The following is a 16,644-nucleotide window of genomic DNA, read 5'->3' on the forward strand; positions in this document are numbered from 1 at the left end:
AGCCTTTACAGAAAATGTAGTGATTAGTGAATCACTTTTGTTTTTCTTTTTTTAAAAAATTATTAAAATAAACAGGTTACAGATATATACAAAAGATACCAATATTTGTAAATTGCATTATCAATCTAAGTCCCCTCATCCTGCCACCATAGACATATAAAAGCCTTCACCATCAACTGACAATATCGATACTATTTCCAGTTATATAATTGCTATTCCCATTCTTTGTATCGCTCTTAACCATAAAAGATACCTACTATAAATATCTCCACTTTTCTGATAAGCAGTTAATTTCACTACAGTAGAGATTTCCTTTATTTTCAACAACCAGTCTTAAAGTCTAGTTTGTTTATTTGTTTGTTTGTTTTCCATTGCCTGGCAAAAAACAGTTTGGAGGCTGTAATCATATGTAAGGGCTTACATATGAATCACTTTTGTTTCAACAAAATATGTGGGATTATTTTAAATTAAGTCTTTTTAAAATTGTGATATAGTCTTCCTATATTTTAAGGTCAAACGGTTTAAAAACCATATATAACCTTCCCCACTCCTCCACTTGAAGCCAGCTGGGTGACCTTGGGTCAGTCACAGCTTCTAAGAGCTCTCTCATCCCCACCCACCTCACAGGGTGTGTTGTTGTGTGGATAATAATGACATACTTTGTAAACTGCTCTGAGTGGGCATTAAGTTGTCCTGAAGGGTGGTATATAAATTGTATGTTGTTGTTGTTAACCCAACACAAAAGAAAATGAATGAATGTGAAAAATAAGAAAACCATATAAAATGATCCTGAGCATTTCTATATATGCCAAAAGTCTAACAGGAAAAATTATCTAGCTGAATGGGATTCCTTTGGATTTAATGCATTAACTAAATAGCCTGACTGAATTTGCAACATAGGGTGGAAACATTTGCAAGCATGCTACTGTAGCCCCATATAATCTTGCTGGATTTCAGAAGATGCTAGAGTGACAGGCTAGGGTTGTGTGGAGCTGTACCTCAAGTGAAATTCAACAGATGTGGTTTCTGGTTAGGGCTCATGGCAGGAGGGGTGGTGGTGCTCACCAGCATGGAGTTCTTTGCACATGTGCTCCCGGCACCAACGCAATGACATTACTTCTGAAAGTTACCATGTTTTGGCCATGTTTGGGGCCAAAACTGCCCCCCCCCACAAAGTGCGAGAGCACTCCTGCGTGAAGCGTGATGACCTCATTTCCGGAAGTGACGTCGTGCCCTGCCAAGAAACTACCTGTTGTAAGCCTACCTGGGTTGCTTGCTGGTGGTAGGTGATCACCGGGTGGCTGGTGACTGGTGGGCAATGGGGCAAACCACCGGGAGATTGCCCACCAATGGCAGTCACTTGGGAACCCTGTTTCTAATCCAGCATTCCTGACATCATTTGCTGGAACTGGACTGGATTTGGAAGCTTTCCATATTAGATGTGGGAGCTGCAGTAGTCAGAAGAACTTACTGCTCTGCTCATGAGGCCAAAGCAGAAGGCCAAGCTACTGGAATTTACTGGAAGCACAAGTTTCTCTGACCACTTAGAAAGGAAGAGGCTGAGGCATCATGTGAGCATAGAACTAATTTAGAATTGTATTGGAACCATCCTTCCAAGGACAGGCAATCCCAGATGACTCATTGGCTAGGTGCTAACCTATGCCGTAAGATTCTTGAGTTCAAAACCTAGATTCTTTGAGACTCTTGGATCATACACACCCACAGTTTATGATAGAAGCGCATCTCATTATTTTAAATACTAGATGGTACTAACGGCAAATATCTATCACAACTGGAGATTCCCGAACAGCGGAGAGTTTTCGCTCTCGCCAGATGGCACACTCTTTACTATGATTTTCCAGAAGTACAGGGGAGTCACAAGAAGATTCCATGGGAAGAGATACTTGTGGAAGAGGAGCAGTGGAAATGACAGAGCACATTTTACTCTACTGCCCTCTCCATCAAAAAATCCATCTAAAGCAGGGCTTTTTTTCAGCCAGAATGTGGTGGAACGGAGTTCTGGAACCTCTTGAAAATGGTCACATGGCCAGTGGCTCCGCCCCCTGATCTCCAGACAGAGGGGAGTTTAGATTGCCATCCACACCGCTGAGCAGCGTGGAGGGCAATCTAAACTCCCCTCTGTCTGGAGATCAGGGGGCGGGGCCATCAGCCATGTGACCATTTTCTTCAAGGGCAACCCACTGACTTCCTCCACCTCTTTTCCCAGAAAAAAAGCCCTGATCTAAAGTATATAGCCCCCTTACTGAAAAGCTTTCCAGGCTGATCAAACAAAGCTCAGGTGGAAATGCTGCTTATGTGTGAGAAAAAAACAGCTAACAGCAACGGCAACATTTTGTGTAGCTATTTGCAAAGTTCGACAGAACGCCTGAGATATAAAAGGGACTAAAGGCTAACTTACTTCAAAACACCGTTGAGGCACAAATTACTGGGCACAGTTTTATTTTATTTTATTTTTTTACTGAATATGCTAATATACCTATCCATTTTAATTCATTTATAAGTAATTTATTTTCTCTAGCCCATCCTGTTGGTGGTTGTTTTTAACAATTGATGGTAACCGAATTGTTTGATTCTAAATTATGCTGGTCAATGACCTTAATAAACACGGATAGGTGGTACTAGGTACTAGCACTGCAGAATTCCCGAGACAAAAATATACATGGAAATTGCTGTTCCAGGTCTTACTATGATTTTCCAGAATGGTTACACAATTCCAGGATTCTTAGGCAAAAACACACCTTGAAAAATCCATGTAGATTTCATGTTTGGGTGCTTAATACCATCCGCAGCAGCAGGTGTCTAGCTTTTCTTTGATTCTCTGAATTTTCCAGTGTCATTTCTCCCTTCCAATTGGGCAAATCTCATCCAGTGGGTGAAAGCCAGGCTCAGGTCCTGGCAGAGCAGCAAATCTAGTTGTCCCCTTCTCCTTCTCTCCCCTTCCTTCTTTGTGGAGGTGAGGCCATGTTTTCCTCCCACTTTACAGCTCTGTACGTAGGATGGCTCAAGGGCCCACAGATCTGGACCCCTTGGTTCAATTGGCTTGAAAAAGTCTATCTAAGGTCAACTAATATTGTAGTATTATCTAATTATCTAATTATCCCCAGAGCCCCTGGGGATGGGCGGTATATAAATTGAAATATAAATAAATAAATAAAATAAAATAATGAAACCTCCTAATCTCCTCCCTTCTAGCAAGTCATAAACACCAAACAATAAAACTATGATGTTAAAAAAAAACATAAGGAGACATTAAAACACATGAGCGCCTTTGATAGGGTGCTGCTGTAGCACAGTAGTAAAGTGGTTCGGCTGCGAATCAGCACTCTACTGGTTCAAATCCCAGTACTGCCATGAGCTCAGTAGGGGGCCTTGGGTAAGCCACTCATCTCAACCCCTGCTCCCCAGCTGCATTGTTGGGGTGATAACACTAACTTGTTCACCGCTCTGGGTGAGGCACTAATCTGTCTAGAAGAGCGGTATATATACACAATTGTTGTTGTTGTTATATCTAGGTGAAAGAGTTTCAACCATTAAGCATACATTGAGCTCCAATTTTCTTAGCTGATAGGGCAAACTGTGCTACTCTATAAGAGACGTATAGATCCAAGTCGGAAAGAAGAAGGGTTAATTTTTCGATCACAGGGGAAGAATTCGTTGGATTTTTAAGTTTTCACAAAGGAATTTGTAATAATTCCATAAGCACACTGTGCCAGGATTGAAAGTTTTATTGGAACAAAAGCAGGGTATTTCCTGGCCTCTGCTAAGTAGAAACAAACAGGGAACAATGAAAAGGGAAACTGAAACTGAAACTACAGCACAAGCTTTTGGCCCTAAGGGATCAGGGGAAAATAACTAAACAGTTCAATAAGAGAACATCACCAAATTCACAACTTGCCACAACATAAAATAATTTATTTTAGGGCTCTGCACACAGAGGGCAGAACAAAATACAGTGTGGAAGGTCTTCAGGGACTGAAGCTTCACAAATACAGAAAAGGGCATCTGTTGGTATTGGTGTGTAAAGACTGTCTAGAATGGCTGAGGGCATGGTTTGAAGCCTCAGGGAAGTCAAAGCCATTCTAAGACTAGGAAAGGAGATTTTAGTCAAATAAGAGGTTCTGCCATGGTCCCTCTTGAACAACCTGAACCAGGGGGCGGGATTTGGAACAGAGAGCTGAACTTCTGTCCAATGCAGCATTGATCTTAAAGATCCAAACTCGTATATTGAGACTGGGCAAGGGGACATCCTGAAAGTCATCTACCAGGGAATAACGACTCTAGTTGGAGTGTCCCCTTTTTATCTACATTCAAGTATTTGCAAAATAAATTTAAAAGGTAGCTGTGTTGATTAAATTGATCATGATTATGTGTTGTTGTTGTTTTTCCTCTTGGGTTATCGAGCAATATTGAAACTGGTTAAAGTAGTTCAACATGCTGAATAAAGAGCAATTGTATAAGATTCTATAAGAACTTTGGTGCCCCCTTCCCCTTTTTTCAAAATATAGTTATGATGACTCAAAAAAGAGGCTCAGATTACTTGGACATCCTTCATATTTACTTGCCGTTCTTTCTTTCTGCAAAGTCAGAGGAGACTTCTCTCAATACTTCAAATAAATACGATATCCAGCTGCACAAACACCATACATTCAGTTAGATTACCTTGGCTTCCCATGGAATATTTGACTTTCCCCAGAATGTAAATGATTAAAGAGAACCCATCATATGAAACTGATTGGGGGAAAGTTTAAAGTGGCATGGCATTTTTTCCCCTAATAAAGATGGCATGAAAGGAAATGAAGACTGGAATAAGGTACAAAAAAAGGCTCACCCCCAAAGGTCATAAAGTATTGCTATCACTACATGAAGAACCCTTTTAAGAAGCAGTCGCTGTAATATATATCTGTGTGTGTGTAGCACATGAAACTGTGCGTGAAACAGTATTTTGCCTGCGAACACAAGCCACTACTCCCACATGTGACAACTTTCCCTACATGTGGTAAAGTGTTAACAAAGGACAATACAGTTAAGATAGATTCAAATGTGGCAGGAGAGGCCATCTACCATCTGGTGGTGTCTGTGAATCAGTTGTTTGGTGGTTGTTAAAATGGCTACTGGAGTTGTTGCTTTTAATGTCTCTAGGCCTAAGTTTCGTGTGTGTGTGTGTATGTGTGTGTGCGCGTGCGTGCACATTTATCAAACATGCTGACTTCCTTCACAAGCGGCTGGGATCTGTTCTTTCAGCAGCCTGGATGATCTTATAATACTACACAAGATCCACTGAAAGATCTCTTAGGAAACAGGGCATCAGAGCTAGTTTTTGCATCACCTTAAGGCAGGCCTCCACAACTTGTGACTCACCAATATGGATCAATGCCACAGCCTTACATTGTGGTCTCTCAGGTGCTTGGAATTCATGATGGGCCTGAGGTTAGATTTGCCCCCGCACAGGGAAACTCCCATGAACACCTGCTTCCCCCCCCGGCCAGTGGGGGGAGGTATGGGGGGAAAGTGCTTGCATGGGGTCCTGTGCTCCCCCATCAAGCTGGCAACAGAGGAATCACGGTGTGCACTGAAGCCGAAAGCCTAAAAAAACTGCCCCTCTGGAGGTAGTTTTCACTGAGTTTCACTTCAGCAAGCACAGCCACACTCATTTTCCAATGAGTCGAGGTGCGCGCTGAAGTGGAGCACTAGATGAGTGGTTTTCACAGCTCTCCGCTTCAGTGTGCACCGTGATTCCTCCATCGCCCCAGAAAATGATGTCATTTTCTGGCACAACGCGAGAGTGCACTATGCGAGCTATGTGCACACACAGGAGGCGGGTACTCCGCTATTCCCCCAGCCCTCTGCACTCTCTGCTTTAGCTTCTAAGGCCCCTGGCAACCCTACCTCTGGTACGTGATTAGAGGACTGCAGGCAGTGTTTGGATCGGTGTGCCACCGCTTGTGCAGCTGTTTTTTATAACATCAGTGGTTGCTTCTGATTATTTGCTTTTCTGGTAATATTTATTTTATTTTATTTAAAACCCTTACCTGTCACTTTCCCATCAAAATAGCCTCCCTCAGGCAGCGGACGACAGATATTAAAACATTTAAAATGTTAAAATAAAATTTAAAATGTACATATGAATACAATAAAAACACAGACACAGAAAAAACGCACGACCAGGCAGGAGGAACAATTAGAATTTACCGGAGGTACAAATGAAACAAAAAAAGTCCTCACCTGCTGAGGGAAAACAATGACAGAGGGAGAAAGGGGAATTTCCCTCCCTGGGGAGGAAGTTCCAAAATTTCGGCACCATGACCAAGAAGGCCCTTTCCCAGATTTCCACCTGTCTAGACTCAGATGGCAGGGGCATCTGAAGCAAGGACTCTAAAGACGGCCGAAGGGGGTGAGTAGGTTTATATAAGAGATCCAGTGTGGATGGCATGTGGGAGAGGTACAAATACCATCAGGTTCCCAGCAGCAGGGCCAGCCCAAGCTGCCCCACACACTGCTGTGGGGAGTGGGAAGATGGCAGACACTCTCTTTACCTTTGCAAAGTGTGGAGGTGGTGAGTGTAGGCAAAGCCTTCTTGATCCCTGTCCAGTGGAAAGAGACAGCTGGGCCTGCCCTCCGAACTGAGGAAGGGAGCAGACACCCAGCTAGCTGCCCATTCCAAGAGTGCCTCTTAGGAAAGCCACTTGCTGCTGCAGACTCCAATGCCATGCGGCAAGCAGTTGGGGTCAACAGGGCCAGATGCTGTACATCCTACACTGCCCCCTAGGCAATTGGCTAGGTGTACCTAATGGACAGTCTGACGGTGCCCAGGCCAGACAGCATTGAGATAGGGAGAAGCCATGACATTCATCTTGCTCTGCAAGGTTTTCCAGTGGCCTATATTCCTGGAAGAGAGTGGGAAACAACTAGGTGCACAAAACCAGCTCACAATATTGTACAAAAGTGCCTTATCTCCATATAAAATCCAAGCCAATGGACTCTTGGGGCACTGTGCTTTGGACCATTCATACATTCTATTTTGATATGAAATAACAACAAAGCAAAAGTATAAAATACAACAGGATACACGCGATTAAGAAAGCAGCTTAGAAAACAGCTATAACTAATGAAGGAGGAATAATATGTTGATTTTTTTTTCCCCCACAAGGGGCCTAACCTTTAGAGAGGGCAAGAAGATCAAGGCTTATAATTCCTGGTAAAATTGAAATTATCGGTTTCTTACGGGAATTTGCTTAGCAATACATGAAATTTTATGCTCTTTATGTACAATGTCGTCCCCTTGTAAACATATGGTATACTTCCACTACCTCATAAAGTAGTCTATATATCACAAGACTATTTCATTTCATGGGACAGCAATTTTCCTGAGTCTGGGGGGGGGGGACTCCTTTCTTGGAATCTAAAGATAAGAATCCAACGTCGGTACAAACGTGTTACATAAGCCATCAGGATATTTTTTGACATTAAACACCTAGTGGGGAAAAACCGCTGTAACATTGGGAAAAAAATTTTTTTTTAATCCTATGCGATCTATTTAAGAAGTGACTGAAATGTTATGCACATCATTTAAATATGTACTGCAGGAAGTTTTTTGTTTAAATTTTAAAGCAAAAAGGGAGATATAAGAATGCCTCAATGCACGCCCTGAGCTCTGTACCAGTAAGGCTTCAGTTCTAATTCACCTCATTAGTAGGGAACGATCTAGAGAGCAACCTGCAAAGCTGACATGAAGGGCAAAGCTTCTGTGGGTATGAGTGTGAGCAGGGCTTTTTTTCTGGGAAAAGAGGTGGTGGAACTCAGTGGGTTTCCCACAGAGAAAATGGTCACATGGCTGGTGGCCCCGCCCCCTGATCTCCAGACAGAGGGGAGTTGAGATTGCCCTCCGCACCGCTTGGCGCGGAGGGCAGTCTCAACTCCCCTCTCTCTGGAGATCAGGGGGCGGGGCCACCAGCCATGTGACCATTTTCCAGAGGTTCCGGAACTCCGTTCCACTGCGTTCCAGCTGGAAAAAAGCCCTGAGTGTGAGAAAGTTGAAGTTCCAAGTGTTTTCTGGCAACAGAAATGATGCAAAAAGATAGGTAAAAAGTAATTCCTTGCTATTGCAAAGGATATTGTACTGTCTAACTCTTGTACCGAGTTTCACAAAGAGATATTTTGTTGTTGCTGTCACTGCAATTCAGGGATTTCCACACAATTTTGCTTTTTTGGCCACTAGCACAAGAGACACCACGATTGTCACAATCGTAACAATCTGCAACTAAATACTTTTGTTTTTAAGGCTGATTTTCATATCTAATATCCTAGTACCTAAAAATATCTAGTTCACTCAAACCATGGCATATAGTTTTAGTCTTGTCTACAATGAAAATATTGACTAGATCTGTATACTAAAAAAGTTTAGTATGCATGAAAAGTTTCACACTGAAACACCTTTAAAAAAAATTAAGAGTTTGCAATTATCAATGTCAAGCCATGACAGTTAAATAGGATTTTTGCAAGCTGTAATAAAAAATCTGTTGAACGTAAGTAGTGCATGATATATATTTTAGATTTCAATGATTAAAAAAACGTAACCATTCACTTTCCACTTTTGTTCTGTATACTTACACCAGGAAACTGCTCCCCCTTTTAATACCTGGCCATCTTCTCAAATCAGTTGTGGGCACACACACACACACTTAACATAAGCCCCACGTACCAATATATCTCAGTACATAAGCAAATGTGAATTACAATCTTCATAACCCTAACAAACACCATGAGATGTATTTTTTAAGAGTATGTATTCCTGATTTCAAATACATTTGAAATCGATGTAATGATTAAACCTCCACAGGATTTGTTCTTCATTTCAGAATGATGCTAAGAAGATTGTGAGTCCTTCAGACTATTCACAGATGTACAGCTCCTAGTGTTTACGGATGGAATCTATACCATTTAAACAAATTTGGTATCTAGGTAAATTTGCGGACATGTCTAAGAGGTCAGAACCTATATCCTCTCCCTTGATTATCAATAAGTGATGAGACACAGAGAAGCTACAGATATCACTGTTAAAAGCCAGGAACTTGATTTACGTTTGAACTTCCAGATAGGAAAGGAGATCTCTGCACCCAACCCCTCCCCCAGTTCAAGCCCAGAGTAACGTGCAATGCCTGCTATTGCATTCATAATATTGCAGGGGTGGCCAAACTGCGGCTCGGGAGCCACATGTGGCTCTTCTACACATACTGTGCGGCTCCCAGAGGTCTCTGAGTATCGGCGTGGCCATACATTTTATTTTAGTTTAGTTTATTTCCCTCCCTTCCTTTCCTCCTGTCTTTCCATGTCTTTCCCTTCCTCCCTTTCCTTCTTTCTTTCCATGTCTTTCCCTCCCTTTTCCTTTTTTCCTTCCTTCCTTCTTTCTTTCCATGACTTTCATATTTTCAGTAAAAATGTTGGAGTTGCTAGGTCTGACTCAGAAAATACCTGGGGAGTTTGGGGGTGAGCTCTAGCAAGGATGTGACATCACTTTTGTGATGTCACTTCCAACTCAAAGGTCAGGTGATGGCTCTTCCCAAGCGCCACCCCTTCTGATGATGTCACTTCCAGCATACTGCACCAAAACCCCACCCCTTCCTGTGATGTCACTTTCAGGACACTCTCCCAAACCCACCTCTTTATCTGAAGTCACTTCAATGCATCATGTCTTGCGGCTCTCGAACATCTGACGTTTATTCTATGTGGCTCTTACATTAAGCAAGTTTGGCCACACCTGTAATATTGCCACTACTGTAATTGTAAATGTAAGGAATACACATGCAAACTAGACAGAAGTAGCATGAATAACAAGGAAGCTGTAAGGCTCAAGAAGCATAGAAGTGGGGGAGGGACGAATAGCGCAGGATATCCAAATCCTGGAATGTAATTTATTAATCAGTTTGAAGATTTGTTGAGCCCAGACATAGGCTTCTGTTGATTTAAACTAAGCCACTATATATTATAGAACCTTCAGTTATGGTGAAAATATTATGTACTAAACAGATTGGCATTTCTTCTTATGATTTACTGAAAGTTTAACACAAGATCTTCCATATTAAAGAGCTGCCTTACATGAATCAAAAGAGCTAAGCTGGTTGAAAAGCATCACTTTAATTAGTTCAGTATGCACTGGCACCCAGACACGGCTAGAATGCAGCCTTGAAACCACTTCAGTGGTGCCCTTTGCGTGTCAGGGATTTCAGAGCCACCGCCTCCGTTTGGGCTGATCCCGGGATGGTTAAAAAAAAAAGAAATGAAGGTGGTTTTGGCCAGCCAGCAGACCTCGTAGGAGGCTTAATAACTGAAACAGCTGCTGCATGAAGTGTGGCCAAAAATGGTTTGATTAGCTAGGCTAGGAGCAAGGATTAGATGTCAGAGGTTTGCACTGAAACACAGCCTAAACATGATCAGCTAGGATATGGTTTAGGTGTGACTTGATCTTCCTTAGAGCACACATTCTGAGTCACATAACCTAAAAAGCTTCTATTCTTTTACTCTTTGACAGACCGAGCCATTATATCTGTGCTAGAGCATTCCAAGTAATTCTGTAAGCATGTGCTCTGCATGGAAGGAATCCTCCGTCCAACAACCTACAGAGTTACATACAAAGTTCCCCGGCATTTCTTGTCCACTACTAAATCAGCTATTAGCACCGTCAGCTCTGCTAGCCCCAGCCACTGGGAAAAAGAAATTGTAAAAGGAATTGAGAGATTACAAATAAGAAAACAGGAGATTTTTTTAAAAAAAGATCACTTTTCAAAACCTTTCTGAATGATTTTTTTTTTCATTTGTAGAACAACTTTTATTAAATCAGGATATTTGTTTTTGGATGATAAAAATGATCAAAGATTAGAGGGGAAAACAACACCACCTCTGATTTTCTTCAGCTTTTAAGATAAGAATGTCAATTCTTCTGTGCTAATTAACCATGTGGGGGATACCATAAGAAGGAGCCCAGGGAGGCTAGTCCTTGTGATGTACAAATGCACGTTAGACTGGCTCAGTCACGAATGCTAACGTTTGGAATCACAGCGGCAACACCTCCTCCTCCCATCAAGCACTCACATTTCTTCCTGGTTCCTGGCAAAGTGTAGTTTGTCACTACATTGAAACCACACAAGCCACGTTCTGTGCAAGTGTTAGTCTGCCAGCAAACCAAAATTGTAATGGGAAACTACGGTTCACAAAGAACCAAGAAGTGCTGGAGGGAACCAGAGCATGTGAGCACAAGAGGAGCAGCAGGAAGAGGAAGTGCACGAGCCCAACGTTCTTCCACATGCATCCCGAGTCAAGATTTGCATCTCACTTCGAACAATTTCTATCATGAACATAGTTAAGGTTTCCAGATGGTTCCAGCAAAAATACTGGACACATACCCCCCCACCCCCCACCCCACACACGCAAGCCTGAGGAAAGATCTTTGCATGCAACACACTCCTGGCCCTGGCATGATGAAATTACTTCAGGAAGTGATGTCATTGTGCCACCCTGGAAGTGCTCCCGCACTTTGCATGGGGGTGGGAAGAGAGAGGAGGCAGGGACATGGAGAACATGCTGTCCTTGAAGGCCTGCACAGCCACGCTTTCTCTAGCAGCTGCAGCCAAGGAGGCTGGCTACTAGAAGTACAGTAGGGAGGATGCATGGAGGCTGAGCATGTCTGGTATTTTCATTCCTTTTTCCCCAGATAGTCCAAGAAAATACCAGACCATCCGGGTGAAAACCAGATACCTGGCAACCCTGAACATAAGTGTACTCCCAAAAGGCAACACAGAAACCATTAGAAGTCATAAGAAATCTTCTTACAATCAGTGCAACCTGTAGCACCTTACTAGATCAGGCAAAGTAGATGGGGAACAAGCAGCCATAATGTACACAATTCATCAGTGGGGCAGGTGACTGAAGGTTAGTTTCCAAGATGCTTTTAAAGATGTAAACCGCTTCCTTCCCCAGATGTGGAAAAACAGAATACAAATATAACCAAAGGATAAATAACAGGGGTTAACTTGAGTACAAGTACAATAAGTCTCATGGCATCTGGGTCGAGCTTCAAACCTAGTAAAATCCCACCCATATCCAATATGCACGTTTCAGTCTCCTTGCTCATAAAAAAAAAAAATCCTGATTGCTCCAGGACAGATTTATATCACTACACTTCAATAAATAATTGCAAAATTAGCTAAACAATAAAATAGCTAAATGATAAAATAATTCTTGGGCTTACTTCGACATAATTTCTAGGTCTGTAACAATACCAGCATTATATTCCCATCCGTTAGAAGAAAAAAAAGGAGGGCAGCACATCTGTCAAAACTCAAGCACAATGGTTGGCTCTGCACTGAAACAGGAAGTGTAACCCCATCGCCTTGGGTTTTTAGCCTTTTTAATGCAAAAGGATTCTTAAAAATATTGCTTGCCGAAACATCTGCTAAGCTCGCGCAGCCTTAAAATGTGATACCCTTTCTGCCCTGCAACTTGCCAACAAAAACATTTGGTTTGAAGGCAGAACTGGGGCAAGTACATGAAAATGGATTCTAATTTCAGATCCCTGTGAAAGGTGATATGACGGAGATAATGATCACTCTATTCCATATAAAAGATTCCCCCACACACACATCTATCCCATCTCTTCTTTACAATATTGTTGTACTCCACCTATATATTCTCGTGTGCCACAGCAAGTTTTTTTCTTAACAGCGCTTATTCAAATCATATGTTCCATATATACAACTTACCCAATTACACAACTCTGAAAAAAGCACAGCTGTCTCAGAGCAATCGGCACAGTCTAATAAACCAAATTCTATATACTAAATCCGACGATTACAGAATAAGTTACTGAAGGCATCAGTTACGCAAAAAATGTTAAAATGGTATTGCTGGGTATTTTTTTTTTTTTACAAACGTACTTCAATTTTTAAAATCTGAGGTTATTTCAAATGGCATACACTTACCATGGACTTCGTAAAAGGACGAACCAAAGTAAACAGCAGCTTATACAGCCACGAGTAGCGATGAAGGGACGAATACATCATATTCCCAGGATGCAAGGTGTTTGATGTCACCCCATGGGGGGAAAGACGGCGGTTGAGCTCATTGGATACCAGAATGTTGCACAGTTTCGACCGATTGTAGGCTACCATAGACCAGTAATCTTTTTTAGCTGGAGAAAGCAGATTTAAGTCAAGTTTTCCTGTGGGGCCATTAATTTCTGAAAACCTTCAACAAAAAAAGAAACAAAGAGTAAATTGCATTGTTTAGTATTTAAAGTAAAATTTTTCTATGGACTTAAAAAAAAAGCAATCATCAATATATCTTTGCTGCATAAGTGAATTCAGTTGGGCTGACAGCCATTACAACCTGACAGCTTACCTACCAAATACCTTGAAGTGGAATGGAAATTGCCTAAGAGGCAAATGTGGACCATGATACAGAAGGTTATTCATTTTATTTCATGTATGTTATTTATATTTCTCACTGAGACTCAAGTCAGATTATACAGCATAAATCAGTGCAATCAATAGGATGAAATGTCTAATAAGTAATGTAATAGGACTAGGATTGCAGAGATCTGAAATAGGCAGAAATCTAAAACAAAGCGTAAGTTAAAGGTGTCATGTTAAACAATGCAGAAATGTTAGTAGGTAAGTAGAAATACAATGTGGCAAGAGCAAGATAATACATAAAGCAACGTACATACTGTAAACAGCAATATAAACCATAGTCCAATTCCGTTTATTGAAGTTAAAAGAAACACAAGAAGAATAGGAAACAGAAGATTTTTAGGATTTTACCTCATTAGTCTTCTCCCTTTCTGTCTCTTTGTATGTCATAAAAAAACCACCCTAATTCGTGCAGTTTTTCAAAAAGCCAAGAACACAGTCCATGTAATACCTTTTATTTGGACTTACTCAGTGATACATAATAGCGTGCACGTTTTTGATTTCACCCACCAATCACCCTGCCCCTCAGGAGCAGCAAATACATAGCAAACATGGTCAGTAAGTGGCCAAGGAGCCCAGACCATGCTGCATTTCAAACTTGTTGCGGGGTGGGGTGGAGCATTACAAAAAACTGAGGACACTGCCCCTCAATTTTATTTATACATTAAATTTATATCCTGCTTATATTCTTATATTCAAATTCCAAGTAGTTTACAGCTGCAACTTAAACCAATAAGAAACTATAATGAAAATATAACTACAATGGTATTCCCTCGGTGTAGGTCATGCTAATCTTCTCTGTGTTGTTCCAATTTTAGTATCTGTACTGCCAAAGTAAGCCTCTCTGCATAACTGCAAATGGAATGCCATTTGGGTTGGCAGAGGAGAGGAGAGGAGAAGGTTTGCCAATTGCCTCTCCTGTGGCAGACTCCAGTTTTACCCCACCCCAGCTCACACTGTTCCCAGAGGTGTAATGACCTGCAGGAGCAGAATTGCAGGGGACACACCATGGGAGGAGAGGAAGTTGTGTTCATCTAGCACAATTCTGTTCATGGTAATTCGGATTGATCCCAGCAGCAATAAAACAATACAGTTAAGACAACCACATCCTATATGTATTTAAAAGCATACACTTCTACCCTGTGCGGTAATTTAAAATATATCACCGGTTATTCAGTTTGGAATTTGTAAAGTAAGTTGTTCAGGGCTGCTAAAATGAATATTGCCGCTGTCGAGAAAAATGCAGCAACATCTTTCCATTGCAAAATGACTTAGGAGAATATAGAACACTGTTATAACAGCTAAAGGAAAAGAGAAGTGACATTAACCTACAAGCTGATAACACTTACTGAAAAATGGATCTCTGTTATCCCATTTTGGAATATGCTTTTTTGCCGGGTTACAGAGATTCTGCTGTGTTTCAAGAAGTATTATTCAAATGTTATAAATATACCACAGATTTTGCTACAGTTGCATTCCTTAACGGTCTTTTAAAGTTGCCAGAGTCATTTTTATTAATCTTGAATCTACTTTTGCTTTGTTTCAAATGAGAGTAATATTTACGAGTCTTATTGATAAAATTTATACTCTTTCTTATCTCTAGGACCGATTCAGAGTGGCTTACTCTTAGACATATGTACAGGGTTTTTTCTGTGGCAGTACTCCTGGCTACAGTACCGGCACCTTTGGGGCACTGTCTCAAGTCCTGAGGGGGGAACTGGTAGAAATCAGCACAACACAGTAAATGACTTCTGTATCTTTAAAAGAAAAAGAAAAAGCCTTGCACACACACTTTTGAACAATAGAAAAGCCCTTCTGACTCAGACTAGTGGCCTATATAATCCAGTGTACTGTTTCACACAGCCGCCAATCAGTCACCCTGGAAGACCATGGGGTATACAGACCTACCCTGCATCTGCCTTCTGTTCCTAGGATTCAGCGCTTCGCTGCCTACGAGCTCCCTTTAGTAACCATGACTAGAAGCAATGAATCGATCTCTCGTCCATGAACCTATCTAACCCTTTTGAAAGCTATCTGTGCTCATGGCTACCAATATATCCTCTGGCACTGAATTCCACAGTTTAATTACTTGTTGCCTAAAGAAGTATTTCCTTTTGTCTGTCCCTAACCTATTTCCCAACTGTCTCGTTGGGTGCTCCTCAGTTGTAGCCTTATGGGAGAAAAGACTCCCTCTAGCAACTTTCTCTATCCCATGCAACATTTTATAAACCTTTAATACTTCTGCCCTTAGCCGTCTTTTTTCTAGACTGAAAAGTCTCAGATTCTCCAGCCTTCCCTCACTCAAAAGGTGCTACATCCCATTAATCATTGAGTTGACCTTCCTTTGAATTTTTTCCAGCTCTGTAATATCCTTATTGAGATACAGCAATGGGAAACGCACAAAATGTTTCAAGTGAGGCTGCATCAAAGCATTACACAAAGGCATCACAACTAGAGATGGGAACGAATTGAAATATGAACCAAAATTAAGCACGAACCAGGCCGGTTCAAGGGTCGCGAACCAGTGGTTCGTCAGATCCCATTTCTGACAAACCACCATGAACTTTAGGCTGGTTCGTTTGGTTTGGTTTTTGGTTCATCATTGCTGACAGCCTGGTGCCAATCAATCAGTTTCCTAGGCAACAGGGGATGGACTTCCTGCAAACCTTCTGCTGATCCGGAAGTGACCTTCTGCTAACCTGGAAGTGATGATTTTCTGACCTGGATGTGACATTTTCACAAACCAAACGAACTGGTTTGTGAACCAGGGGCAGGTTTGTGAAAGTTCATAGTCTGTGGTTCGTGAAATCTGACAAACTACGAATCACATGGTTCAGTTTTTTTCTGGTTCATGCCCATCTCTAATCATAACACTGTTTCCTTTCATTTTGTATTTTTTTCAATCCTTTCCTAATAACTCCTAGCACATGTTTTGCCTTTTTCACTGCTGCCATACAGCATCAATGTTTTCATCTAGCTTCCCACTACAACCCCAAGATCGTTTTCAATCTCTGCTTTAACTAATTCTTGGCTTTTTCAAAACAAAGTAACAGGACAGCTTTTGACATTTATTTCCCCTTTACTTTTTCTAGTGAACAAGTATTGCATACTCCAGAGTTTAAAAGTGCCCAGGCAGCTACAGATGAGATTTGCTGCTTCTTAG

General features: G+C 41.5%; 1 protein-coding gene and 1 pseudogene across 1 annotated transcript in view; both read right to left on the reverse strand.

Annotated features, from left to right (window-relative positions):
* WWOX (WW domain containing oxidoreductase) overlaps window positions 1-16,644 on the reverse strand; it is a 748,321-nt gene that overhangs the window by 526,700 nt on the left and 204,977 nt on the right. Inside the window, exon 8 of the mRNA XM_055000490.1 lies at window positions 12,993-13,257. Within this exon, the coding sequence (XP_054856465.1) occupies window positions 12,993-13,257 (265 nt within the window). The remainder of the gene's footprint in view (window positions 1-12,992; window positions 13,258-16,644) is intronic.
* LOC129344353 (U6 spliceosomal RNA) lies at window positions 14,220-14,319 on the reverse strand (annotated as a pseudogene).

The sequence above is a fragment of the Eublepharis macularius genome, chromosome 16 (assembly GCF_028583425.1).
Source record: "Eublepharis macularius isolate TG4126 chromosome 16, MPM_Emac_v1.0, whole genome shotgun sequence".
NCBI classification, from domain to species: domain Eukaryota; kingdom Metazoa; phylum Chordata; class Lepidosauria; order Squamata; family Eublepharidae; genus Eublepharis; species Eublepharis macularius.